At 39.4% G+C, this 27256-nt stretch overlaps 1 protein-coding gene across 1 annotated transcript in view; it reads right to left on the bottom strand.

Moving 5' to 3' along the window:
* dnah5 (dynein, axonemal, heavy chain 5) overlaps positions 1 to 27256 on the bottom strand; it is a 114649-nt gene that overhangs the window by 62091 nt on the left and 25302 nt on the right. Inside the window, exons 21-51 of the mRNA XM_042490006.1 lie at positions 26798 to 27052; positions 26276 to 26472; positions 26031 to 26124; positions 25342 to 25484; positions 24877 to 24953; positions 24628 to 24752; positions 24203 to 24438; positions 23571 to 23789; positions 23182 to 23244; positions 22595 to 22833; positions 21226 to 21373; positions 20949 to 21041; positions 19488 to 19687; positions 19172 to 19325; positions 18209 to 18372; positions 17847 to 18003; positions 17404 to 17616; positions 16158 to 16382; positions 14919 to 15091; positions 13226 to 13296; positions 12578 to 12685; positions 12249 to 12436; positions 10346 to 10540; positions 9127 to 9261; positions 8712 to 8819; positions 8009 to 8162; positions 7605 to 7751; positions 5784 to 6025; positions 5144 to 5320; positions 4651 to 4855; positions 4269 to 4411 (exon numbers count right to left, since the gene is read on the bottom strand). Of these exons, the coding sequence (XP_042345940.1) occupies positions 4269 to 4411; positions 4651 to 4855; positions 5144 to 5320; positions 5784 to 6025; positions 7605 to 7751; positions 8009 to 8162; positions 8712 to 8819; positions 9127 to 9261; positions 10346 to 10540; positions 12249 to 12436; positions 12578 to 12685; positions 13226 to 13296; positions 14919 to 15091; positions 16158 to 16382; positions 17404 to 17616; positions 17847 to 18003; positions 18209 to 18372; positions 19172 to 19325; positions 19488 to 19687; positions 20949 to 21041; positions 21226 to 21373; positions 22595 to 22833; positions 23182 to 23244; positions 23571 to 23789; positions 24203 to 24438; positions 24628 to 24752; positions 24877 to 24953; positions 25342 to 25484; positions 26031 to 26124; positions 26276 to 26472; positions 26798 to 27052 (5048 nt within the window). The remainder of the gene's footprint in view (positions 1 to 4268; positions 4412 to 4650; positions 4856 to 5143; positions 5321 to 5783; positions 6026 to 7604; positions 7752 to 8008; positions 8163 to 8711; positions 8820 to 9126; positions 9262 to 10345; positions 10541 to 12248; positions 12437 to 12577; positions 12686 to 13225; positions 13297 to 14918; positions 15092 to 16157; positions 16383 to 17403; positions 17617 to 17846; positions 18004 to 18208; positions 18373 to 19171; positions 19326 to 19487; positions 19688 to 20948; positions 21042 to 21225; positions 21374 to 22594; positions 22834 to 23181; positions 23245 to 23570; positions 23790 to 24202; positions 24439 to 24627; positions 24753 to 24876; positions 24954 to 25341; positions 25485 to 26030; positions 26125 to 26275; positions 26473 to 26797; positions 27053 to 27256) is intronic.

The following is a 27256-nucleotide window of genomic DNA, read 5'->3' as shown; positions in this document are numbered from 1 at the left end:
CACAAAGAATTGTAGAAAAGGAGCGAGGCAGAGTTGTGGCAGTCGCAGTAAATGTTGGGGCAACACAAACTGCACAACCCATTCCTACTGTTCCTAAACCCACTAGTCTGCCTAAATTCCATGGTTGCAAAAGAGACTTCCATTGCTAAAAGAGAGACTGGTAGAGTCTACATAAGCAGGGGGAAACATCTATTTTAAGACCTCCGCTTCCATAGAACACTGCTGAAGACATGCTTAGAGTACTTGAAAACATCTATGGAAATAAAGCTACAATTGCCTTAGAATAATTGAAGAACTTGAAAAGATTCCTGTCTTAAAAGCAGATCAGTCAAGAAAAGCGACTTATCTAATCCAGACTGGGAAGAAAGCCAAAGCTGACCTTACAGAGCTTGGTAACACAGGTGCTATCAAGAACTCTTCTGTGCACCCTTCCTGCTACTCAGCGTCAGTAAAACCAAGGAGCTAATTGTTGATTTTAGAAAGGAGGCAAAGACACACACCCCTGTCTACATCGGTGGAGCAGGTGAACAGCTATAGGTTCTTTGGAACGACTATCACTGAGAGCCTCAAGATGGGCTCTCAGTGATAGTCACAGAGCCCAAAGGATACTGAAAGACAGCAGCCAGCCCAGCTACAGTCTATTCACCCTGCTACCATCTGGAAAAAGATACAGAAGTACCTGCTGCCAAACCACCAGACTATGGAGCAGTTTCTTTCCCCAGGCTGTGAGACTCCTCAACTCCTCCTTCGACACCAAAAGATGTAGCAGGATTTAGGGTCAACTTTAATTTCATTTCAATTCTTCTTAAACCACGTTTAAGAAAAATGACAAATAAATCTACCTTGTACCTTGTAACCAAGTCTATGGAGAGCAAGCTACCAGGCGTTGTTAAGGACTGGCTAGTGTTAAGGGTTAACCCAGCAACAGTGTCACACCTGACAACCATTTCAATACCCTCCTGAAGTTCCTGGAAACACAAGAAATCATGGAAAATGGAGTAGTTGAGAATGACAGAAAAACTAGAAAAGACAGAAAAGAAATTTGTGTGAAAATATATATCCACCGGATTCAAAAAGAAAAGATGGAGGTTGTGTTGTCTGTGGAGATGAGGGGGAATAAGAGATCATTTTCATTTTCAAACAACTAAAGTCAGCAAAAAAGTTGAATGCTGTCAACAAGCTGGGGGCAAGACAAAGGTGCTTGGCGGGGTAACTACTTTTGCAGAAACTCTGTCTTCTCTGTCCAAAGGGGTAAGCCAAGAAGGGTGAAGCTGACTGAGGAAGAAGAGTCAGCAGAGTAAGACATCAGCCCACCGATAAATATCAGCTTACAGAGGAACAAGAGCAACTCATAGCTAAACTCTCCCCAGAAATGGCAGAAAAATGCAGATGTGAAAGCAATTGCAACCTGTCTTGAAAAGGATCCCTTCAGCCTGACGGGAACAAATGGTCTGGAAGAGCTGTTTGTTCTTTTGATGCTACTAGAAGTCAGTTTGGACTTCTTCAAGCCAGGAAAGTTATTGCACTCTATTGGAAGAGTATGGATGCTCCTTCTTTAGGAATGTGGATAAAGGGACTTTGTAGCTATATGGAATTGGAAAGGCTAATGTACATTGCAAAGTGCAAGAAGAAAGACTTTATCAAGCTCTGGGAACCATACATGACTATCATGACAGATGAAAATGTAAGATTCACTTGAAAAGCATTTGTAAACAGTGCAGGAAAAATTTGAGTTTTTCTATTTATTTTGTTTTCTGTGTGTGTGTCTGTGTTTAAGTATATTATGTATATTGAGCAATTTGTATCCTAATTTATGATGGTGCAAGTGTGTGTGTCTCTATTGCATGTGTAACTGTTGCATTCTTACTGTATAAGATAATACAAGAAAAGTACAACAAATATATTTTGCAAAGTAAGTCAGTTGTAAGAAGTCACCGCCAATGCAAGGCAAAAAAATTGGAACCCGACAGACTTAGCATTAGACACAACTTACATCACCCACAAAGCTGCCAAACAGACTGAGGCTGAGGATTGAAAAAATCACTTTGGTCATCCTTGGAGTCAGAGGGATGGCTATGAAAGTTTCTACTCAGAGTGAGAATCAAAATGCCCAAGGGTACAGAAAAAGCTCATGAACTTATTTAAGATGTGGGTGGGTGCCATTGCGGGAAAGGGGGAAAAAAATTATGCTGATCGTGGAAAAAGAGCTTGAGATTATAAAGTAATGCTTCACCTATGTAAAGGCCAATGACCACAGTGATGCACCACACTGGGACACCAGAGTACCCTTGGATTGAGGACCCAACTTCTCTTCCCACAAACAAAAATAGAGTGGCGGCCACTTTCCTGAAAATGGAAAGCAGCTGAGAAGAGAGCTGGACTGACAGACCGCCTATGCAGCTCTGGCACATGAAATGGTTGAGAGGGGAGCAGCAAAGAAACTCACAAAAGACATGTTGGATAACTGGAAGGACCTGTTTGATATGTGAGCCATCTGGTAGCACCAAACCCTGATTCTGTAATAACACCAGTCCGCCTAGAATGGAACAGCATGAAGTATGAAGGACTTTCTACTAAAGGGCCAGATGTCCTCAAACAAATCCAGGTAGTTCTCCTCAGGTTTAGAAGAGGAGTGCGTGCAACTCTGGGGGTAATTCGGAAAATGTAAAACTCTGTGTGGCTAGAAGATCAAGAGATGCACCTTTAGAAATTCCCCTGGAGAAACACTAAGGAGGAAGACATTGGCAAGCATGCTATCACCAGAGTCAACACTGGTGATCAACCAGCACAGCTCAGATGGCTATGCAAGAAACAGCAAGATTACCACCATTCACTCACCTGGAAGAGGAGTGCCAAATCCTTGAGGAGGATAGCTACGTGGATAATATCCTGAAAACTAACAATTACCAAGGAATGGTGGACATTGGGCCATCTGTGAGCGTCTGTTGCCCTAGTATTTGCAGTGTGTCCCACATCTTTCGCTCTAGTCAGATCTTGTTTTAGCCATTGAGTTCTTTTAAGAAATGGTTTGTAATCATTTGTGTTATTGTTCACTAGCACACTGTAAATATGCTTTGTTCTATTAACATTGTGTTGTTAATGTTCTGACTGGCATAAATTTATGTTGGTCTTCCCATTTCCCTTTTATAAATGACAAATACAGAAAACATCTCCTGCCAGTATGGAGACTCATTTCTTCTCATGCAGGCAGAGAACATGTGCTAGTTGGCTGTAATCTTTGCATTGTGTTGAAGTGCAACTTTTTTGCCAAGACACAGGCAACATGGTGCAGTGTAAAAGTCTATCTTCGTCACCACTAGTTCTTTGATGTTGGTTTGGTGTGTCTGGGTCTCAAGATAACAATTCACTTCACTGACTTAAAATTTTATCACTCATTAGTAATCACTGTCAATTAATCATTATGACAACAACAAATAATAGTGTTTTACAGATCCATTTGTTGGAGGTGGAAGGTCGCTGTCTGTGTACTAGACATATGCTTTTAATATTATGGCCTTTTATCACATCTCGATGTAATTAATAATTTTTCCAGATCATTACATTTTTGCCAACAATTTAGATGAAATGCAAATTTGCCCGGTAAAAGTAAATGGAATTGCGGAAGCCTCCAAAATGAAATGTCATCCACACACAAACCACCCCTTTATAAACAAACCACCCTACAGAGGCTCCCCACTCTCTTCTCGTGGCATTATGAATCTGAATGACTCTTACACACATGCATACATACAAATACACACAGACAGTATTGATAAATGCCACGCTGGTGGTGCCATTTGATGGGCTTTCAAGTGGAGTATCGACCACAATATTTTAATATGGTCTTTTAGTAGGTCCGTGCTGCATTCAGACATGCTACCATGTTATTGATCTGAAGTGAGTGCATGTGTGTGTCTACTCAGCTGTATCCAAGAATAAATGAGGCATTATACACCGAATAGAGAAGAGATTGAACGGGCACTAGCCTCTCTAAAACCCTCATCATAAGCCTTAAAGACATTATGAAGAAGGATTTGTATACACTAAATGTTCCTATTCACAGCTGTTTTTTTGGTTATGTGTTACTTGAAACATCAAATTGTTAGTCAATAAAAATATCAGTGATATCAGCACATCAAGCAGACATCAAACAGATATTTTCAAATTCATCATGAGTTGTAACAGCTCTTTTAAGAATGAAATCTTTAAGTTTAGGGTGGCAGTATGTAGATATACACTAGTTTAGTTTTTTATTTGGCAAACCTTACCTTGCCCTGCTTGGCGATGGTCTGAATTAGGAAGTCTGTTCTGACATTGTCCACATTGGGGACCAAGATGGAGCTGTACTCTGGGGTAAATTCAGATGGATAAACATACTCCTCCACTCTGGTGCTCCAGTGGACCCACTGACCTTGGAGGAAAAAAAATGTGCATAGATTAAAATATACACCCTGGTGTATGCATAAGAAAGAAATATGACAGTGACACTTCTATATTTCACTGTACGGTTTGATGAATGTACGAACGTACATCTGCTTCAAAATCAAGTGCAACATGAGGCATAATGCCTCTGCTTGTCAGCGAGCAGCTTTGATATTCCCAGACATCTAATCTACAAGTGATAACATCTGTTTATCAAGGCATGCATACCATCTGCTGTGACATAGTAGTCAAACATGGTGCCGTCACTGTTGAGAGGAATGTCTGGCAAGTTTAGACAGATATTATCATTTTCTCTGAGCCAGACTTCCATCTTCTTCCGGTCATCCAGTTCAAGTAAGGCTCCAGTGCTCCACATTAGGGCAAAGACATACAGCCGCTCCAGGTGCTCTCTGGATAACTCACCACACTGCTCCTGTTGAGTAAAAACTACTTTAGATCAAGGACTTTGTTTAAACAACCACATTTAAAAGAGGAGGGGAGCACATCAGAAGTAAAACAATATACATACATAAGAGTTTTCTTTTTTTTAATGTCTTAAGAAACTAACAATGATGGGTTCCAACCTCTAGAGCATGTAACAAAGTGCATAAAATATCCAAAAAGACACAATAGGATTAACCTCTTAATTAAAATATTCAGTGAGTGCTGTCTGAGTGCAGTCAGCCCCATGGATGGGAATTCAGAACGTTTGTGCACTTACCTTTGGTGGTATGAGTCCCTGCAGCATGTTGATGCACTGCATGATGACAAAGGCCTCAAGCATGTCCATTTTGAACTCTAGTGACTGCACACTGAAGCGGTAGATCTCAGAAAAGGAGGAAGAGAAGAGTTCCCTCAGCACCTCTGCTTCCTGGGGGGAGCGTTTCTTCAACCAGCCCTGAGAAGAACAACCACAACATCATAGCTCAGATTAAAGGAATTACACTAGTCTCACACAATGCAGTGTGTATGTGCTGATAACAAAACTATAGCCTTGTGATGTGAATTTTTAGATGCAGCACAAATACCAAGTCCTCTGAACCAACCAACTCATATTTGTTTTTTTATTATTTTTTTTTAGTTTTGATACATGTGAAAACACATCATGTCAATGTTGTCAATCTCCTAATGATGTGAAGCCTTATTAAACACACAAAAAATGGACAACAATATGACAAATGTTGCTGTATTCTTTGCACAACCTCCAGTCACGCCAGGGTGCAACAGAGCACACTTTAAGAAACACTAATCTAGTTATTACTTTACAGGTGCATACTGTAATAATGCAAACCATAGGCGCCACAATTTCTTTGTAGGGAAACAAAAATATTTGAAATAAGTTGATCAATTAGTCGACTTACCTCCAGTATCGGGCTCCAGTTGAGCACAGAGGAGCTCATAAACACCATGCCATTGCGTGATACAGTCGCTGGAGAGGCGTTGTCTATGTTGTGTGGCTCAAAAACCACTTTACAGTTGGGAGCCATGGGAATACGGTCTCCATTTGCCAGTGTGAGAGTTCTATTGTCGTCCAAAACTGAGTTCAGATTCTCAATCCAGATGGCATCGACTGGTCCATCCAGGACTATCCAGATGTGCTCTCCTAAGAGGACATGAATATGACATGATAATTGACCTCGAGCTTTCAACCACAATTTGCTAGTCCGCAGGCTGAAAAGGCCTCTGAATATGCATTTAGTGATCAGAAAAGGTGGCAACACAATTCTTACTAAAATAAATGAGTGTAGGTGAATTGCTGTGTTTGCTCACTAAGGACTTAAAAATGCCACCTAGCTCATATGGTCTGGTTCTACCTCTTTGATGTTTTTAGAATAGAAATTAAAGTCTACTTTCTCTTCTGAAGAAAGGAATGAACCAAAATAAACATACAAAATACAACAGATATGATGATGATAATAGAAAAACTCGACAACACAAACAAGACTGTCTATTGTATCTATTGTATCTATTGTCTATTTTGGCTGAAACAGAGTTCTCCGCACATCATCCAGTGGCATGTGTCCAAATTAGGTGCTTCTCAGCTTGAGGACAGAGACCTTTCAAGGGAAAAATTATACAGTATAATTGCTGGTCAATAATGAATGTGGGGCATGCTCCTGTGAAATAAGCATGCTCAATTGGTCGGATGCAGACGTTTTACATTGTTCTGTGATCACGGACCTAAATTCCCTGGCCTTATACCAAAGAAATCAGTATGGAGTCAAAATAATTTATTACTTACACGGCAGCTTTCATGCACATGAGATATCAGCTGCATTTCTACACAGACGTCTTTAAAATAGATCACACTTGAGATTCTTTTGCTGCAGCTGTTGAGTCACAATGCGTCAACCTGTTTTCACACAGCATTTCTTCGCTCAATCTTGTCCACATTGCCTACTTTTCTACAGTAAATTGGTGTCTGCTCAATATAACAAGCTGCAAAAGTGAACTATATGAGCACATAGTGGCTGTACAATTAGCAAACACATAAATACATCCTGCTCAAGGATTTGCATAACAGCATGGGAACATACACTGAGTACATCAGATGCATATTTTGACACATAAAAGCAAACACACATAATGTATATTCATACCAACGCGCACATACATTTTTAATGAAGTGTGTAGGATTAGGGCTGAGCCGAGAGATAAAACAGCTGTTGGTACTGCTTTGAACTATGGTTGCAAGGATGTCCTGAGATATTTAAACTTACTTCTACAACTTAATAACATTCTGGTTTCCCCAAAGTTCCCAGAGAAAAAAAAAAGTAGATTACCATGAGCACTAATTATTTAAGGAATCATTAACTTGGCATGGATATGTCTCTTCCTCTTATACTAACTTAGCAGAGAAAATGCTGTTATGTAATCATGCTCCCTTATTAGCCAATTAAACAGCTGTTCCTATGGACCACACCTGTGGTATCTGAAGATAATGAGGTCAGTCCTAAAACATGCCTAATGAACAGAAAAGCCTTTTTCAATATTAAGTTTTAGCCAATGAAATGAAAATGCTCAAACGAGTATAAAGAGGAAATATTCTCTAGTTTATGCAACTATCTGCAGGCGTCAGAACTCTCTGAAACAAATGCTGATTTATAATCTGAATTCTATATTTTTTTGTCAATGTAAGCTTAGTTCACTGGTATGAAACCAAAGTTAAGTAAAAATCTGACCTTTCTTTGCTCTCAGCGTTTTCCTCCAAAGTGTAGAGAAGATGCCATCAGTCCAGTCGTTTGTGGCCACATCCAATCGACCAAACATCTGAGGTGCTGTGATGGCTTTCGGGTTCATGCGCATCTCTTTGTGAGGCTGACCACATTCTGAGAGAAGAAACATGTTGACAGAAACATTTACCCTTACATTTGTATATCTATCACATTTAATTTCTTAAAAAGAAAAATATGCACACAAAAAACAACACCTTGCACCATTATTTGTGGGGTGCCTAAAGTTAAAAGGAGGTGTCAGTCACTGTCTCTCACGCACTGACCGAAGTGTTTCAACAGGAGCCAATTTCTCACAAGTTTGTGTTGTCTTTCCCAAAACATTTGTTACAAAAACATGCACAGAATCCTACCTGTCATAGCTCTCATCAGCGTGTGAATACAAGTTGTCTTTCCTGCCCCACTGGGCCCCAGGGCCATCATACCATGTCGGACCCTCTGAGTCTCAAACAGCTGGATGACCTTTAGCTTCCAGGGAGGGTGACTGATCAGACCTCCTTCCTCAACCTAAAGGAGCACAATTACAGCATACACATCTTTAGTTCTAGTATATTTACCATAAACAACATGTAAGTGTAAACATACTCTGCCATGTTCTGGATGACACTGTTAGGAGTGTGATGTTTTGTACTGACAGATTTACCTACAGGTCCACATCCGTTTAAAGACGCATTCAGAGATATTATGTGTCACACATAACTGCAGGGATGAAGGCACATAATACACCACACACGAGAATGCTTTAATTTAAAGGCATAACATTTTACTTTCTATTTTCTTTGCACTATGTTTGTCACAGTAACTTAGGTTAGGTCCTTGACAAATGGTAAATGACAACATTTGTATCCCTTTGGGTGCTATATCTCGAGGCGTTTTAGAGCGACATGAAAAATACAGCAGTCTCACAGCCCATTACTATTTTGGAAGATTTGACTCAGTCTCCTTATTTTCTCTCTCTCACAGTTTCCTTTCCTCTCTGTCCTTTCCTTACTCTCTCCTACTGTATTCCTCTCTCCAGTGCTAACAGATAAACTCATTCTTCACTCTCTCCCCTACCTGTAAGTCGATGGCAGCCTCTAGTTCAGGGTAGCCTGCTTTATCAAGCTGGATGCCTGGGAAGAGGTCCTCAATCAAGCTGAGGAAGAGCGGCTCATCCTCATCGATCTAACAAGCATAGGTAACCATAGACACAGCAAAAACGTACAAAAACAAACAGAATTATTCATTTTAAATCTGTCTATTATATTCTTGTCAGTCTGTTGTGATGCTTTAGTGTAATTTTGTATGTAGTTCATTCAATCTTTTTTATTATTTTATTTAATAAATTGAGTTTATTCTTTTTTATTCAATTTTTCCACAGATGAAAAATGCATCCCAAAAAAATCTCAATTGTTCTATCTTCAATTTCATTGTGCAATTTCAAATTTAACTTGCCAGTGCTCTATTGTATGCTATTCTATGCTTGACTGACCAGCTTAGATAAATTCATGTCCCTGAGGACCCTCATGACGATGGTGGACTCTGTGTCATTGGGGTTGGCTCGCTTGGCTGCTCCCAGTGTTCGCAGCACTGACAGGATGTTCCGCAGGCCAAAGTCATAGTGAACCTGCACAATCACAAACAGCAATTTAGGTTCACAGTCATTCATCATGATACTTTTGCAAGCAGCTGTGTAAAACCACCTTTAAAGGGTAACACCACCTAAAATTTCCAGTATAGTATTTCTATGGCCTCAGAGAGTTAAATTAATATTTGCGAACATGAGCTACTTTTTCTCATAAAGCCAGAAACGAAAACACTAAGTCTCAGACTTGTGTTTTCATAGGGTACAAAGTCTGGATATGCTCTCAGTGTCACCTAGAACATATTTCACCAATTGTTGTAGATGGAACAGTTCTAGCTCAAGTTTTCCAATATTTTATATTCTTTTTACTTATGTTATTGATCTTACCAGTTCTACCAACATTTTTTTTATATTTGTGTACAAGTAACATTGCTTTGCAATTTTCACTACCATTATTTTGTTGTTGTTGTTGTTGTGTATATTTTAATGTTATTTTTCCATGTGCCATTTATTTTAATTTATACAGCACAAAGTTCTGTCATATGGCTGTAGTTCCCCTTTAATCTGTTCTACAGTTTTAAGCAGGGTAAAATTTTCTAAAAATGAATAAATGGAGCACTTATGGATAAAAGTACGACCTGCTCACATCGGTCCACATAAAGTATTTAATCATAATGCCAGACTATTTCCTCTTAGACCTTCATCAACTAAGTAGTTTTTCAGAGGAGAATTACACTGTGTATTGATCCTTAGGTTTTGTATAAGTTGTATTCTTGGGACCTGCTGTGTTCCAGGAACTATAATTGTGAACTGAATTACCCATGAGTACCTGCACAGAACAAAAGCTTTGCTTTATCTTCTAACTTGTATTGGACGTAAGTGGTCAGATCTGCTTTTATTCATTCTTTAATGTTTTTGGCATTCTTGCATTTTTGCATTGCTTGTGAACTAAATGAACTTTAAATATTGAGTAGAAATATGGGCAGGGTGATAAGAAGTAAGCAAAACCTAAAGTCTGACAACAAATGAGGAGAATCTTAAGTTTATATTTTTTAATGATTTGAAAAAAGAAGAGAAATTGCCACATTTTGTCACACATTACCTGATACCTCATCCTTTGTTTTACCTGTTTTGAGAGTTGCTCCTCACACAGCTTGTAAAGAGTGAAGAACTTGCGGGCCAGCTCCATGTTGTCTATAAACCCACAACTGGCCAGTTTTACCCTAATGATGATCTGACGGTCAGGAACCATCATGGCCACAGAGCGAAAGTTTATCTTCAGATTCTCAGGAAGCTCCTGGCGACCTGCATAACCTGGGTTCTGATAATACAGGAAAAGAAACAGGAGATGAGGAGTTTAGAAGGGGTAACAACAGTTACAAACTTAAATTATTCTTACGAGGAAATGTAGCACTGCATATTCATTACATAAAACATTTAGATCTTATTATTGATTATATATTCAAATAATACCTCAAAAGAGAACACAAGGACAACTAGCCTAGACTGATTTACAAAAGTGAATTAGTTCACAAATGTGAAATAGTCTGGAACCTCTCACTTCATTTTAAACTTTCAGGGGGCATTATCACTTGGCACAGAAAAAATGCCTCTGGAGGCATTTGGATAGACTTGCAACCAATCGAAGCAACAAAACTTGATGAGTACTAAATGGTGAAGCATGCAAGTTGAGGCATTGCTGAGTGTTTTCAAGCAAAATACAGTGTGGTTACAAAATTCTTCAAATTACAGCTTAACGGGACACTAAAATGTGTTTCTGAAAACATTTGATCAGCTCTGTCTAGTTTGACAGTTTGATCTAAGTTTAATGAGCCTGGTGCGTTACACTGGAAGGAGCAGATTGGAGGCAATTACAGCCAATCAGAGCAGAGAAATGTGTGCTGTAAGACTTTTCAAATCTGGATCCTCTGTCAATCATTTTATCAACCCTGCCCCATATTAGATTAACAGCTGGTTGGAAATCTGTCTGAATGTAATGCGGACCAGACGCATCTGTCAGAGCAAATGAAACATAAACTCACAGAATCACCTGGTTCCTGGGCTTGTGGCCAACATGAGAGATGCAAACAGTAAGTTGATGGATAGATTTACAAGTAAGCAGGTGTATGTAATTTGTTCAATTAAATATAAGTGCACAGCACCTGCAGAGTTTATATTCAACCATGATGGCTATACACAAAAAAATGCACAAGAATTTAAGTTAATGCTGGAACATCTTAAAGTACTTAACAAGCACTATCAGCTAGTTAAATCCCTTTGGCCACAGCTCAGGTCCCCCTCTCCACAGAGCCTGCCTTTGATCACTGTCTCTCAACACGTGTCCACATACACAGAGGAAAAGCAGGAGAGAGAATAATCTCTGACCTCTCTTTCCACATGGGACAATTATTCCACTGTTCTTGGTTTAATGACTTGCCTTGAGGTAGCAACTGTGCCAAGGGGATAAAGTGATCTATAGCTATTACTGTATGAAGAGTATGATAATGAGCACTGCTAAAATTATTAATAAACAGCAGACCCTGGTGTTTGATATTGTTCAAACTGACTTGTAAAATAAGATGTGGTCTAGGTCGATTTTATTTAACTACACTCATTAAATCGTATAACACTGTATTATCTGGGACTGATTGCATGCTCTATAAAAAACAAGACTAGGGTTTTTTTTTATGTCAGAATTTAATGTGCTGTAAATCCAGCAGCTACAGTTACACGTTCAATGCAATGTCCAAGTAGCTCTGTGTTTAAAGGTGCTTCAGCCAGTTTCTGTCTTACCTGTAATTCCCTACAGCAAACAACCTAACACTGCAAAGCATTAAATTATGGCTGATGCTGAGTTTAGTAATGATCAACTCAGTAAGCTGATTTTCTTCATTTTTTTAAAAAATCTGAATGCCATGAGAATTTATTGTATCTAACAAAAAATAAATGCTCAGGAAGACTATATGAGTACAGCATGATTAACGGTTTCTATCTAAATTTTGAAATAGTAGCACTGTCGTGTCACTGACCATGGTAAGGAAGATGCCAAACTCCGGGCTCATATCCACATTGTCTCCATCAGTAAAGACAAAGTTTTTGCGACGTTCCTTCTTGCAGGTGAGAACTATCGCAATTTGTTGGGCCGCCACTGACAAAACAGGGAGGTCAATGCGGTTGAACTCGTCAAAACAGCCCCATGAACCAGACTGAGCTAGACCTGGAAATCAAACATGCAATTTTATGGTCATTCTGTTGCAACTGAATTAAATGTACAACTCAAAAATATTATATGTGTCCAATTGCCAACTGTCTCATCACTCATCCCAAACTTTTCAACTATCACCGATTTGTCTCGTACCTTTGAATATTCTTCCCAAACCTCTGAAGTCCATCTGGTCAGAACAGTTGAAGACCACAACATACTTTCCCAGACAGCGTCCCATGTCTTTTGTGGTCTCTGTCTTACCTAATAACAAAAGGCAGATTTGTCACAGCCTGAAATGAAGTGCAACAATTTTTATGCAAACAGAAAACCAAACAACTTCTCTAAGTAATACAAAAGTGGTTCCCAACATTTTTGGCTTGTGATCTCTTAAAATAAAGCAGTGTCAACTTGTGACCTTTCTTCACAGGCTTCCTACACTATGTCTGATTTGTAATGATTGTGTAATGAGGCAATACTTTTACTTCTTTCCATTCTTTGTTCTCCAATTAACTATTTCAAAACCTTGACATTTAATGTGGGACCACTTGGCAAGGTCTCAGCCTCCAGGTTAGGCTTATTTCTTTTCTTGGTGATGTCATTTTCTTAATACTATATCACTAAAGTTTACCACTGCCAAATGACATGCTGTATATGCGAGACCCTACTGTTCAGTCTCATCAGCTTTCAACTAGTATACTGTTGCTGTCCTGTCCGTACTCCTGCAGGCCTGAAGTCGGATAAAAATCAGTATTTCATAGACACGTTGTTCCTCAAGGAAATACATTCAGGCATCAGTCTCACCTGTTCCCGCAGGACCAGCAGGGGCTCCACCCATACTCATACCAAGAGCCTGGGCTAGAGTGATGTAACACCTGACCAAACACAAACAGTTAAATTTCATAGGTTAAGAATTCACTTCCTCACTAAGCAGTTTTCATTTCCCTTCACATTGAATTCATCACACAATAAAACTAATCTGATATGATTCTCCACTGGTAGGTGGGAGGTCAGACACAGAGAGAGAATTCTGCCCCTGAAGCTGGTGGGGATTTAGTATCTTGCTCAAGGACACTTCAGAGAGCATGACTGACGCTGGGACCCGGCCCAGGCCCTCAGGCTAAACACTGTTCTCCCTTTACACTGCATGACTGGCCTTTTAGTCAAAAATCATAGTAATACTGCACTTGCAACAAATGTTGTGTCCTTCAGAGAATGCAGAAAAAGTCAAATCAATGCTGTGATTTTTTCCCTTTAAAAGGGGAATCTTTTTTAATCACCATTGTCACTTTAACCTTTACTTATTTTGTCTTTCATATTCTCTGTCCTACATCCTCTCTGGCGCTGCATCCGATTTGTTGGAGCGAAGACAGTAAATGGCCAAAGAGGAGGAATCAGATAGTGTTTCAGGCAGGGAAAGAAAGCAGTGAGAAAATCCAGACTGCTTGGGTGCCTTCAGCCATAAGGTCAGTATGCCACTTCTTTGGAGAGCTGCTGTCTATTCTCATCTTTTCTTCTTGTCTCACCTCTTTCGGTCTCACCTCATATGTCCCTCTCTGTGTCTGATATTCTGACGCTGGGATTCTGCCTACCTCCCACTGTCTGATTCTCTGGTCTCAATCTGTCACTCATATTTTCAGTGACAGAGGTGATGATGTAGGAGTGCCCACTCCTCCTCACTAATTTCTTCTCTTCCCACTTCCACTGCTCTCTCTGTCTTCTCCTTAAGTCCAGTCATTACTCAGCCATACTAAACTGTGGTCCATTAAATATGAATTGATGATATGGTGAACATTCCTACTACATCATAGATAAACATGACAAGTGTTGTTGTGGGCATTTCAGATGACCAAAGTAAAAAGCCCAACAGAAGCAGGTTTGTGCTCTGCCTTTGTTGTTCCTGGCAGATCCACGTTAAGAGAAAGTAATGAAAATAAGTCTTTCGGACAGTCTCTTCTTGCACGCACCCTTGATGTAGTAGTCTTATTAAGAATAAGTAATTCACACTCTAATATCTCCCCATAACAGGCCAATCTGTAAAAGGGGCATAATTGTTTAGGTTGTATGTTTTGGACAGTGTTCATAGCCCCATCCACTGTTTCTTCTGGAGACCCATCTTGGGCTTTAGAAGACAATCTGACAAGTACTTTGTTTGAAACACTTTAAAATGTTAAAACTTGATGCTTGTGTCTTTATCATATGACAACAAATGCTGGTCAGTTAAAAAAAATAGAAGATTACTTTTGGGGCAATTTTTGCCTTTACTGATTGGACAGCTGAAAAGAGACAGGAAAGTCGGATAAGAGGACATGCAGCAAAGGGCTCTGGGTTGGAAATGAATCTAGGCCTCTGCAAAGAACTGAGTCCTTATAGGGCGCACACTCCATACCAAGGAAGCTGGAGGGCTCACGTGGTGGAGTACTTAGCTTAAAATGTATTGTAACCATTTTAATTGTGCAAGTGTGTTTGTGATCTGTGTTCACGGATGGCACTCTACCTGTCAGTCAGCGGTGTAATGACCAGCCTTTCAGTGCAGCCCAAGAATTCATTCTGGTAGACAAAGCCCACATCTGTGATGTTGATGATCATCTTGTCCGAGTCCTCATTGAAGTAGAAACGGCACTGCTTCAGCCACTCAAAGTCATTTGGGCTTTTGACATGAAGCCGGCACTGGAGGGAGAAAGGGTATGAAATACAGAGGCGAAACAGAGAGAAGACAATAGACGATTGATGGAGAGACGGAGAAGATACAAAATAAAGACACAAAATAAAAGGATGAAGGGAGATAAAATGGTAAGTGAAAAATATGAAATGGAAGGGTTCCATTTAGGAGGCGATGTGGGATGAGAGATGAAAGCAGGAAGAAAGAAGGAAGGAGGGGTAGGGCAGGATGTACAATGGGGCATAGGGTGATAGGAAGGTCATATTAAAACGGTGGAAAGAACAGAAAAGGTAGGTAAGGGGAGGATGAAAGGAAAAAGGTGAGAGGTCATGGGATGAAAATGAGGTGAAAGGAAGTTTCAGGAGATGGGAGGATGGCAGAAAAGAGGTAAGTCAAGAAGATGGGTTAAATGAGTATTTGAAATACAATGCAAAAAGGTGGCAAAAATGGAGGGTGATGAGTGGTGAGATGAAATACAAATAGATAAAAGGCGTAAGGAGCGAAAAAAGAGGGTCAACAGTTAGGAGTTGATATGTGAGAGGGAAGTCATGAAGAAGACAGCAAAAAGATGTTTGGCAAAATACGGGCAGGATAAAGGCTAAATTTGTGGCAGAATACAGACGGGAAATAAATTAATACAGATACAAGGGGTACAAATTATATTTAATAATAACAATAATAATGATTTTCAAAAACACATAAAAATAAAAATACTTCACACCTTTTCTGTTCACCTTGAAGACCAGCCAAGCAATTTACTGTGCCTTCAGTGGAGACTTCAAAGACAGTCCTTTCTCTAGGGCTAAATATCACTTGGCTGCCAGTGATAATGCTTTGAAGACTTTTGTCAAACAGAATTGACTCTTTGCGGCAAAAACTATTTGATGTTCTGACTCCCCAACCCTTGGGTGTCAGAATATTAAACACAGTTTTACAAAGGGATAGCTATCTTGAGCAGGGGTTTTCCGATAAGATAACCCTTTAAAGATATTTTAAAGTGCTTGTTCCTATGATCCAGTGTACTTAAGTACACTAAGCAGAAGGCTACTACTAAATGATCAACAAAACACTCACCAGGTCATCAAATATGTCCCGCTGGTGGACATGGATAGTGATGAGGGTCTCGTATTTGGTCCTCTCCACAGCCTCTAGGTCTCTTGTAGTCATGTCAATCAGTGTGTTGAGCAGATCCAGGAAGAGCTGGTTGGTTTTGGCCATAATGCGGCGATCATATCGAGCATTGGTCAGAGCTTCCTCAGAGTCCCTTGTCCATATCATCTGAATACCTAGCAAGCCCACCTTGATCAAGGATAAAGATATGTGGTAATCACATTATTTCATGCAATGTTGTAATACTCAAGATTGGTCTTAGTCTCAAGAACAATCTCAAAACCAGTGTTTGAAATTATCCGTCTCATCTTAGAATTGACCACATTTTTACCCAGTCTTGTCTCAGTCTCTACAAAAAGGACTCTGGATTTCAAAAATAGTCAAGTCCACAACTGCAAGGATATCACTAAATTGCATGTGCATAAATGGAGTGTAAAATAAAGATGATTAGGTTGATTTCAACTCCTTACTATTTGTTTGCTCATAGAAAACAAAGATAAAATCAGACAAAATAAAATGTCTCTCTGCAGTGCCTTTTGGTTATTTTATCAAGACATTTCTCACGGTTTACATATATACACACATATACAGTATATCGCAATAAAAGATGTGAATGAGGAGGAATCTTCATTTGCTTTTTGTTTCTATTGTTTTTATGGAATCTTTCAGATCAATGTCAGGAGTGTCTATGGTGGGCATCTTTCACATTTTACTGCAAGTGTGTCAGAGTGTGGAACCCACACTGGTCTGGTTTTGATCTCGACTTTCATCTTGCCTCGGTTTAAGTTTAGGTGGTCTTTGTTTTAACACTGATTAGGTGACATCCAATGTACTGACCATTAACTTCAAATTCTAATCAGTGCTTTGTTTAACAATCCATAAGAATATTATTACTTTAATTACATCACTGGATAAAGACTCAAAGGTGAGGATTACAAGTACTGAGTTCAGGAAAATAGATGATAATGAGAAGCAGAATATATTTTAGAAATCAAATAATGTACAAAATACGAGATTTAGGTTTAACAGATATTTTCCACAGCATTTATTTTTCCACATTTTTAATTTCAATCTAGTTGATAGAATTTCATGCAAACAGATTTTTTGTAATCACTAAACAGTCCTTGGCCAACAATCACAGAGAGCAATGGTATGGCTCATGTTTTAAAAATATAAGTGGGTAAGTTCTTTGACTCCAACCATGATCTACCTGAGCAGGGAAGGAGTTGAGGAAGTCGATGAGCTGGAAGCCAGAGTCCTGGATGGTCAGAGCAGCATGTCGGATCACCAGGTGCAAAGACCTCTGGGATTCCTTCAGCAGAGCATTTAGCCAAACCTCCACATTCCCCTCTGCTGTGACAGAACGCTCCAGCTCCACAGTCTCCCCTTCCCGTGATGATACAGCCAGAATGCGGTCGTATATCTGAAAAAGATGACGTTTTATTGATTTAAATAACAGTTTGATTAAACTATTTCACTTGTCAGGTGTGGAAAAGAAGATGATGACATGTGAGGCCTCCATATATATTTCTCAGACCTTTCACTTCTGCCAAAATAATTAGAGGGTTTCAAAAATGCCCTCGTTGTGTGACATTGACCAAGTGTGTTACAGACTCAACAAAAACACTCAAAGGGGCTCCATGAAATATTCACCTTGTCATGGAATCGGACACATTTGATGTTGTCGAAGACATTGAGGAGGTGAGCCTGGATGGTGTGGGAGTCAGAGGCCTGGCCCAGGATCTCCAGCAGGGCAGGGTCAGAGACAAAGAAGAAACGAGGAAACAGCAGACGTTTCTTCTCCAAATAGCTGTTTGACAGAATGATAATGAGTAACGTCTTACCTGCAGTAGTCCGTCATACCAAATACATAATAGTGAAACACTAAAAACACTTCTTATTGTAAAAGTTTTGTGCTCTCTCCTCCCTTTGAACGATGTTAGGACTATTCAAACATCAGACTTTTATATTTTATGATATGTGAGCTGACTAAGATTGTAGTCCTTTATACCCACCCTGTAAGTGACTTCTGGCAGATCTCCAGCTGTTCGAGGAGGTGAGGAAGCAGCTGTCCCATAGTCTCATCTCCCACACATGACTGGACTACATTGGGCATCTCATGGGCTCGCATCATGATCTTCACCCATGACTTGTCGATGTTAGAGAAGCGCTTTGCTTCCTGAAAAGGTTTGAGTCAAATATTCAAGTATTCTTCTGAACATAAGAGAAAGAATCCTAATTTGGTTATTTGTTTTAAAGTTCCAGTGTGTGGGATTTAGGGAGATAGACTGGCAGAATTATAATATGATAATTTATTTTGTGTATAATCTCCTGATAAGAATCACAACTGTGGCTCAAGATGGAGCCATTTAAGTTTTTACGTCTGCCACTGTAATTAGCAGACCCTCTGAGACGAAAGCATTGGGAAAAAAAAGATGTTTTTGAAAAATGAAACTGTTTTATGCACTGTTCATACTGGTTTAAGTCCCCAGGTCCATTTGTTTTGGAGAGAGTCTTTTATAATTTGTCTCTTCATAAAAACATCCTAAATGTCCTAATCTTAAGTTTTCAGAGAAAAGAGGTGAGCATGTGTGTTGGCTGAAAAAGCCTGTCTGCAACTTGCACAACAGTGTAGGAAAAACACTAACTGATAATGTGTAACTGCTTTTTTCTTAATACCTGGTTCATTTGTTTTGGAGACGAAGAGACCTCAGCAGATAATTCTGCCCGTGGTAAAAACCTCCTGAACAATGAATACTGAAGGTATTCTCCCTGAGAGAAGTTTCAACTAGTTGCAATCTACAATCCTCACAGCCACAATCAACTAAATCCCCCTAAATCTTACACACTGGAGCTTTAAACACAATGAATTATCAGTGATTTCTTTCTACAGGACACTACAATCTAAGATGAAATACAAGAAATACACAGGACACGAATAAAGAGCCAAATATGACATAATATGTGACATAATCTACCTTAGGCAGCTGCTTAGCGATGTCTCCACCAACAAACACAGCCTCCAGGTAGATCCACAGGTTCTGGACGGTCATCCAGTTTTCTATGATATCAGTGGTGTTGGAAAGATTCTGAACCCACTTCTGAATCTGGGCTTTAAATGGGGTGTTGTACCTGAGAAATAAGTTACACGCACCTGAGCCTTACATTTTACCACACACAGTGACAACATGCTGTGAAGTCTCCATGGTGCTGTTCTGCAGCCACATAGAGAGTGTTCTGATGCATGTTAACGTATCCAAATACTGATAATTAAAATAATCAACATAGACATACCTGTTGCTCATTAAAGAGCCCAGAATCATCAGGCTGTCCTCCATGCTGGCAATAATCTCTGATGTGCTGTCTCCTCTCAGTAGCAGCTCTCCACGCGTTTTGAAGTTGGCAAACGTAAAAGTCTTGTTGTCCCACTCAGCGATAACCTGCTTCAACTTTTGCTCAATATCACGCTCCTTCACCGCACTGATACAGATATCCTGAGTAAGAGCACCCCAGATTTTTTTAAAATTGTAACAATGCAAATTGTAGTGGCAAAAGTGTCAGTAAATAATCATTTTCAATTATCTGTGCCAGGATATTAATACATTCTTACACACTTGACATTAGATAATCACTATTATTGCTAAAAAAAAATTGAAACTGTAAGTATGATTAAAAAAAAAATTCAAACAAGATTCTTATAAAGGTGGCTATATTTTTATCATCAGAGATCAGACATCAATAACATTAATAATATTGACAGCCGATTGTTGCGAACCTGTATGAAAATTATGCTAGAGTATAAAAAACATCTATTTGGTGCAATGAATGATATTAAGGCATACTTGAACACTGTTACTGTATGTTAACCTCATGAATTACATGCACTGCATCTGAAACAACTGAAAACATTTAGGAATATTCCTAAAATAAAATATTTGCATTAAAGTCAACACTAAAACATCACCTATATACAAGTGAAAATGATGTCACTTTTTTGTTTTTCTTGGCCTGCATAGGTAGACTACTATCAGCGCATGTGAGCAGAGCAGGGTGCATGAGGATTTTGGCTGCATGGAGCGCCTTTTATAAAAAGCTGGAGCATCACCTTATCTCTCATTCCATCCCGCTCTGGTACCACTCACACCATGCGTCTGAAGCATGTCTGACCCGGAAAGTATTTTAAAAGGGAAGCCGAGAAGTCATACACAGGCTACAGATGTACTAATTCTGTACAACTAACAGATGACAATGATATGGTACAAGAAAAAGAATGTTGCGACATTGTTTCAGTCGGTAAAGATTCACTCTGAAGTATGAAAAGTATGAATGTGTACTGAAAAATTGGAATCTGCAATGTCGTATTATTCGGGTTGTGACTGACAGTGCCAGCAACATGACAAAAGCATTTAACCGCCTCCCTGGTACTGAGGAAGAGGACAGTGAAATGACTGTGGGTGCCAGCAGCAGCAGTGCTGAACATGAGGAAGAGGAGGATGAGGTACCACCTGCGCTCTCACAAGTCAAACATGCAAAAATTAAAATACAAGGCAGATGTTTTTATTTTCTTTTTCTAGAGCGAGCGCTTGAGTGATTTGAGAGGAGCAGGGTAAAATCTGAGTGAAGGGTGGAGTGATAGTTAGCAAAGCAGTCTGCATCGCCTCTGAGTGGGCAAGCGGGCAGAACGTGCATGCGGGAGGAGGGGGAATTCTCATCGCTCCACTTCGCTAACATGCTCCAAGTACTAATTATTCTTACCTCAATTTCCTCTTTATATTTGAGCAGCGGGGCCTCCATAATGTTGCGTAGCTTGAATGTGTCAGTTTCCACCTCAAAGATGTGCCCAGTTACCTTGGCACAAACCAGATAGATTTGTCATTCAAAGTGTAGTAATTAGTGTCTAGTCATTCCAAATGTCAAGAAAACAGCTATTATTATTATTATTATTATTATTATTATATTATTAAAGCATAACAGTAGATGTGCATGATGACTGGTAATTGCAGTGGTATGTTGCTGACATTGCACCACTAACCTCAGTAATTCTCTTCCAGTGGCGAGTCATCATCGCCTTGTTGGTCATGAGTTCCAGCAGGGGGCAGCACTCACTGAATTCATCAATTGTTTTCTTCAGGTCCATGAAAGCCTGCCACTCCTTCAGAGCACGAGGCAGCTTGCGACACCTGGTAATTAAAAGATACAATTAAGAACAATCTCATGGCTAATACCAGTCTTACAAACAGGAGTTTAATTCTGCAAAAAAAAACAGTCCAAAAGCTGTATATGTGCCTCCTTTTGAGACAAATGCACCTGCACTGTTGCAGTGTACTCAACGCAAAGTAACTCCTAAAACTGATAGACAGCATTTCCAATGTCCAGTCTTTCCTAACTGCTCATCATTATTTAAAACATTCAACTAGTTTCACACTGTCAGAGCTCAAAAGTGGACACATATTCAAAATTATTTTCCTCTAGAAGATGGAATGCTTTCAACTTGTAACTCTCCAAGCCTTTTCCTCTTTAATTTCCCTGATTTGAGACTTGCACAATAAATAAATCCTTGTAGAGGACACGATGCAAAGATGAACATGGATGGGTATGGTTTAAACTGAAATCCTTTGGATCACTTATGGAGAAGTGTATGAAAAGCATTGTATAGGATAATTTCATGGGAAGGTCTCTGTATCAGAACAGGGTTGATAGTGGTGATGGGGTGGATGGCAGGCAAATAAAAAGCCTTTTATTTTCCTTCTTTTTGATTTTCCTTTTGTATGATGTTATTCATCCTTATATGGTTGTATTCAATATTGATGGTCACTCAGCTGACCTAATTGCTATATGAGAAAGGCACGTTAAGTTTAATCTGTTCAACACCTTGATGGCTGCAGTTTTGTTTGGTCCAAGATTTTTAGTGGGTGAATTATTTCCTGAAAGTGTCTCACTGATGCTTTCATTTCCAGTTTAGCTCAGGTCAGCACAATTCGGGTTAAAACGGTTAAATACTGATAAGTGAAGTTAGGGTTACTTTCAGTATTCTGCACCAAAACACTTTGTGTGTGTCTTTGATGTCTAACATATTACTTCCTCATAAAACATTTGCAAAGCCATATGTTTTAAGTATTTTAAATCCAGCATTATTCACATCCATATTTACTAGCTTACAGTCTTCTTCCCTGTCTTTGATGGCACATTGCAGAATTTGTTGGCCTGTTACCAAAACCTGTTGAATAGTGTGACATCACCCTAGTGTGAGAGTGCATGTAAAGATAGACAAAACGGGGACCCACTAAAAAAAAAAAAAAAAAAAAAAAAAAAATCACTCCATAGTGTTACTAGTGGTCTAAATCTCCACTGGGAACCTGTAATGCACTGAGATTCATGTCAAAGTAAGCAAACTGTCTAACCTTGTCTGAAAGTCCAGTAGCTCATTATTGATCTTCTCAATGTGGATGTCAGCCCAGAGGATATCATAGTAACCGTTGACTGTTTCAATAACATTGTTGTAAAGGCCATACAGCTTCTGCAGCAGAGCCAGCTGTTTCCTAATCTCCAACAGCTGGGGATGCTGGGTAACAGGGAGTCCAAACAGCTCCTCTCCACCTGTGTAAGTGATGTACTTCCTGAACAGGTTGTCAAAACGATTCTAAAAAGTATAATAGAAACACAATAACCTAAATCAGTACAGTATTAAAAATTAAATACGTTTACACTTTTTTTAGTTATTGTAAATTTGGAGTAACATATATGCAATTTCTCATTCATACATTTTACACGCAGCAAAAACAAAAAAAGAACAAGTTCTGTCACTTACAAATAATGAAAAAGATTAAAAAAAACAACATAAAATTACCAACAAAAAAACAACATGTCCCTCTTCAAACAAAATGATCATGTAACTGCCTTAGTGGGAAAACATGCCAATTTCAAACACAGGAAACTGACAGACTAAATTATGAACTTAATTATCATGGCCAGCACATCAGCAACAAACCTGGAACATGATGAGTCGATCACTGGCATCCTGAGGAGCAAGCCCCACCACCATGGGGCCATCCTGAAACACAGAGGCAAAAGTAAGTCAATGTATACATCTAAATGCACCCATGTTTCCCTCATATGCTTTTTCATTGATCTTAGTCCCTTTCACTGAAGATGTGAGGAGAGATGCAAGGAAATGTATGAGAAATCAAGGAAAACACAACTTCAGAGAAATTAGATGTCCTTTCTCCGAACTGCCATCTGAAGCAATGTCACTTTCTGACAAGAATGGTACAGCTGGATCAGCTGTGAGCCTTGACAGCTATGTGGTGAAGTTTGACAGTTTGCATTTGCACAAAACAGTATATACACCATCTCTTTTCTGTCTCCTCTCTCCTTTACCTTGTCATAATCCTGGTAAAAGTGTTGGCAGTCTTCAAGGAAGATCTCCACATTGCTGACCAACTCTCCTCTGAAGTTTGGCTGCAGGGCCACCAACTCATTCTGTACCTCTGTGCTCCGGGACAGCAGCTTCTCCCAGGTGTAACGCAGCGTATCCACCTTATCAGCCTCCTCTTTTGCCACTGACAGCTCATATTTATGAAGCATGGCATAGGACTCCTTTCAGATTAAAAAAAATATGCTAAGTCTTTCACCTGACACCTACAAATGTTGACAAATCATATATAAATCATAACTTCGGCAATTACTAAAAACATACATAAAAGTTTCAATTCCTGCATTTCCTCTGCACTGCCATTCATCTTTTAATACAGGACTCAACCTGAATGCTTTTATCAACATTATAAAAACTGCTTTGTGTTCATATACACTACAGTGACTTTCATTTACACACTCTGCTATTAAAAAGCCTTTCTCACTATATACACTCCTGTAACATTCAAACACTGCTGAAATGCTCTCCTGTGCACTACTGAAAACATCTTGTCCTGGTTCCACTGTGTGAATTTGTGTGTTTAAAAAAGAGGGTCAGCAAATACCATGCAGTATGAAAGACACAAATCGGTGTTTACCTCTATGGGTCCAACTTGGAAATCAATAGATATTTGGTGCTCTCTGATCTCTTTGAGTGCTGCCATAGCAATGCGTATGTCATCCAGGTCTTTGATCTGCCGATTCAGTTTCTTTCCTGCTTCATCGACAAAAGAAAATATCTGCTCCATGTCTGAGCGATATTTCCTGTTACAGTAAAGTCCGTAGTCCACCATCCAGTTCTTGGTTTCAGCAGTGAGGGACATCTTCAGGTCCGCTGGTACAAAGAAAAACATGTGAGCATCCAGATACCAGTGATGGATTGGCTTAGAGTCAGTTTTATATTTCATATTGGTGTTAAGTTTTCTTTAAATGCCTAATCAGTGATAAAGAAGTGTTTAAAGTGCTTTAAGTACCAAAGACAAGCAAGCAACAGTTCCAGCAATGTGATGACACCTAATCTAACCTGTGAATAGAGCCAAAGCTCCAACAGTTATGTACTCTGGTTCAGAGTTTATTTCCAGCTCCAGATCTCGATAGAAAAGAATCTGGCTCTCAAACTCTGATAGCAAGGGACTGCCCTGGATGAATCTGTTAAAAAAAAAAAACAAAAAAAAAAAACACAAAAGTGACCTGACGCATAGAAAATAAAGCTTATAGTTCTCAGCTGTAAGTCACAGATATGAATGTCAGTCCGTCATTCAGCTGATCATACTCTCGCATGGTGTCTTCATGGTCTTTTCTCCAGATGTGATGATAACGGCTCAAATGGTTCAGAGCAGTCATCACTTCCTGCAAAATAATATAAAACAGAAGTTAAATAACAGATGGGAGGCATTTAAAATTTAACATATAGATTTTGGATAAAATGACATGGTCATTTATCTGTATGGGAGGTCATGGAGAACTGAAAAGTATGTTTGTTGCCTTTATCCAGTTACACTGAACAACATGTTGCTGTTGAACAGACAGTGTATAATACACATACAGATATACTGTTTTTTAAAAAAAAGATAATAAATGTTTAAAAAAAACAGACAGTAAACTTTAGATTCTGATCATTTTGGAAAATTGATGCATGCATCTTTAAATGTTTTTTTCTAGGTTTACACAGATTTGGCCAATTTTATACATGTTATGCTTTAGTGAAATGTTCATGTCGATATCAAGGGTTGGGTACCTTTTTGGTGGAGCTGATGGATGTGCTGAGAACAGACACTAGTTTTATTATCTCCTTGTTCTCAGACACACTCTTGTAGTAGTTTCTAACTTGAAATGGGATCACCTGGATCACAGATGCTGAAATATCCGAGGTGCTGCCATCTAGTTAAGAAAACAGAAGGGGAGGACAGGATGAATCTAAACATAAACAGCCTAGATTTTGCTTCGGAATCCCTCATTTATAATTATATATCAATACAGGATTATTCACAGTTGAAATCTTCTGATAAGTGTTGATGTGTTCTAAGGTACACAAAGAAAATGTTCATATCCAACTTTTCAATTCAATTTAGCAAATTATGCATCATGTTTCACAACATTACTTTCACGTTAGCCAGTGTGAAATGTGACTGAAGAGGTTGCTCTATCCAAACTAGATTTTATATTATCTTTTGTTTAAACGTCTTCTTTCCAATACTATTGACATATTCATGTCATTCCATTAATGTATGTCTACCTGCCCCTAATCAGATGTGGCTTTGCTCTGTTGAGCAGTGAAATAAGGAGATCTGATAATCAAGGGACTGTGCTGCAGAAGCTAATAATCAATGTCCTGGTCTGCATATTGGAAACAATATGGATAAATGAATCAGAAGACAAATAGACAAACTGTTAGTTTAACTGCCGAGGTCTTATGTCCTTTCATACCGGCCAGGCTCCTGTATGTTGTTGCTCCATCCTCTGATTCACTCTCAGAACTGTCCTGTTTCAGAGCTGCCATCCGTCTTTCATTCATTTTTCTCTGCAAAGGTGAAACAGGCTTAAAGAAACACCTCAAGGTTTGGGCGGCAGACTACAGGACCGTTAAATTTTAAGTCCAGAGAGCTAAGTTATTAGTCACAATTATAAATCCATTACTTGGCACAAATTATTACTTCCCTCATCAAACCCACCTTAGAGATCCTTTCTTTGCTCCACTGGCTCACTCCTTTGCTGACGCTGACTATACACTCTACTGCCCGGTTTAGAGCCTGTTGGACCTCCTCCAAAGCTGGAACCATGGCAATATTTGGGATAGAGAGGGTCACATTGACTCTGAAGATTGCCTGCTGCCTGCTGCTCTTGCCACGACTGGGTGAGTCACTCTCAGCTACAGGGTGAGAGAAGAGTAGCTCTGATACAATATGATGTGATTCAACAATGGACATTTTATGAGCTCAGAGGACTGAACAGACAATTTAACTTATGCAGGTAACTCCTAATGCTGACATAGAGAACATCCTAATGCTGACATGGAGAACGACGAATAATTGCGGTTCATTAGTTGTTGCTTTTGAGCCTCCCAAACTGTATTTACATCAGTACACAAGTCATGGTTTATGATTAAATTAAAACAAAAATCAAGCAGTTATATAAAAAATATAATAAGATAATTCAAAGTACTGAGAGCAGAAAAGTGGTTATATAAGACCCACCCAAGAAATGCATGACTGAGGAGGCATGGATGCGCTTGCGTAGCATCTCCAGGGTGTTGCGTGTCAGTCTTAGCAACGCATCCACGTTACGGTGGTTGAAGTAGGAGAGCAACTCCTGGGCTTCCTCCTCCATCACTTCCATCAGGTCCCTCTTCTTCCTCCTCCTCACCAAGGGAGAGGAAGGGCCAACGCTGGCAGGCGGGACCAAGGTGTTTCTGGAAAAGAGACGACCCTCTGAGCGGCCATCATCTTCTCCTGAGATACAAGAGGTGCCACATTCACTATATACAATATATACAATAACTGTTGTATCAGTATATGGGTCTCTGATTGCCTTGCACGTCTTTAAAGAGAAAAGATGAATGACTGAATGTTAAAAAAATAAAGTAAAACAAAATTAATTGTTAATACATCCGTTAGAACAAACTGTGCCCTTATTAGTTATGCCACTTCTATAAT

This window comes from Plectropomus leopardus, chromosome 7, assembly GCF_008729295.1.
Source record: "Plectropomus leopardus isolate mb chromosome 7, YSFRI_Pleo_2.0, whole genome shotgun sequence".
NCBI classification, from domain to species: domain Eukaryota; kingdom Metazoa; phylum Chordata; class Actinopteri; order Perciformes; family Serranidae; genus Plectropomus; species Plectropomus leopardus.
Note: the sequence above shows the minus strand (reverse complement) of the source record. Positions and strands in the feature narration are given on the sequence as shown.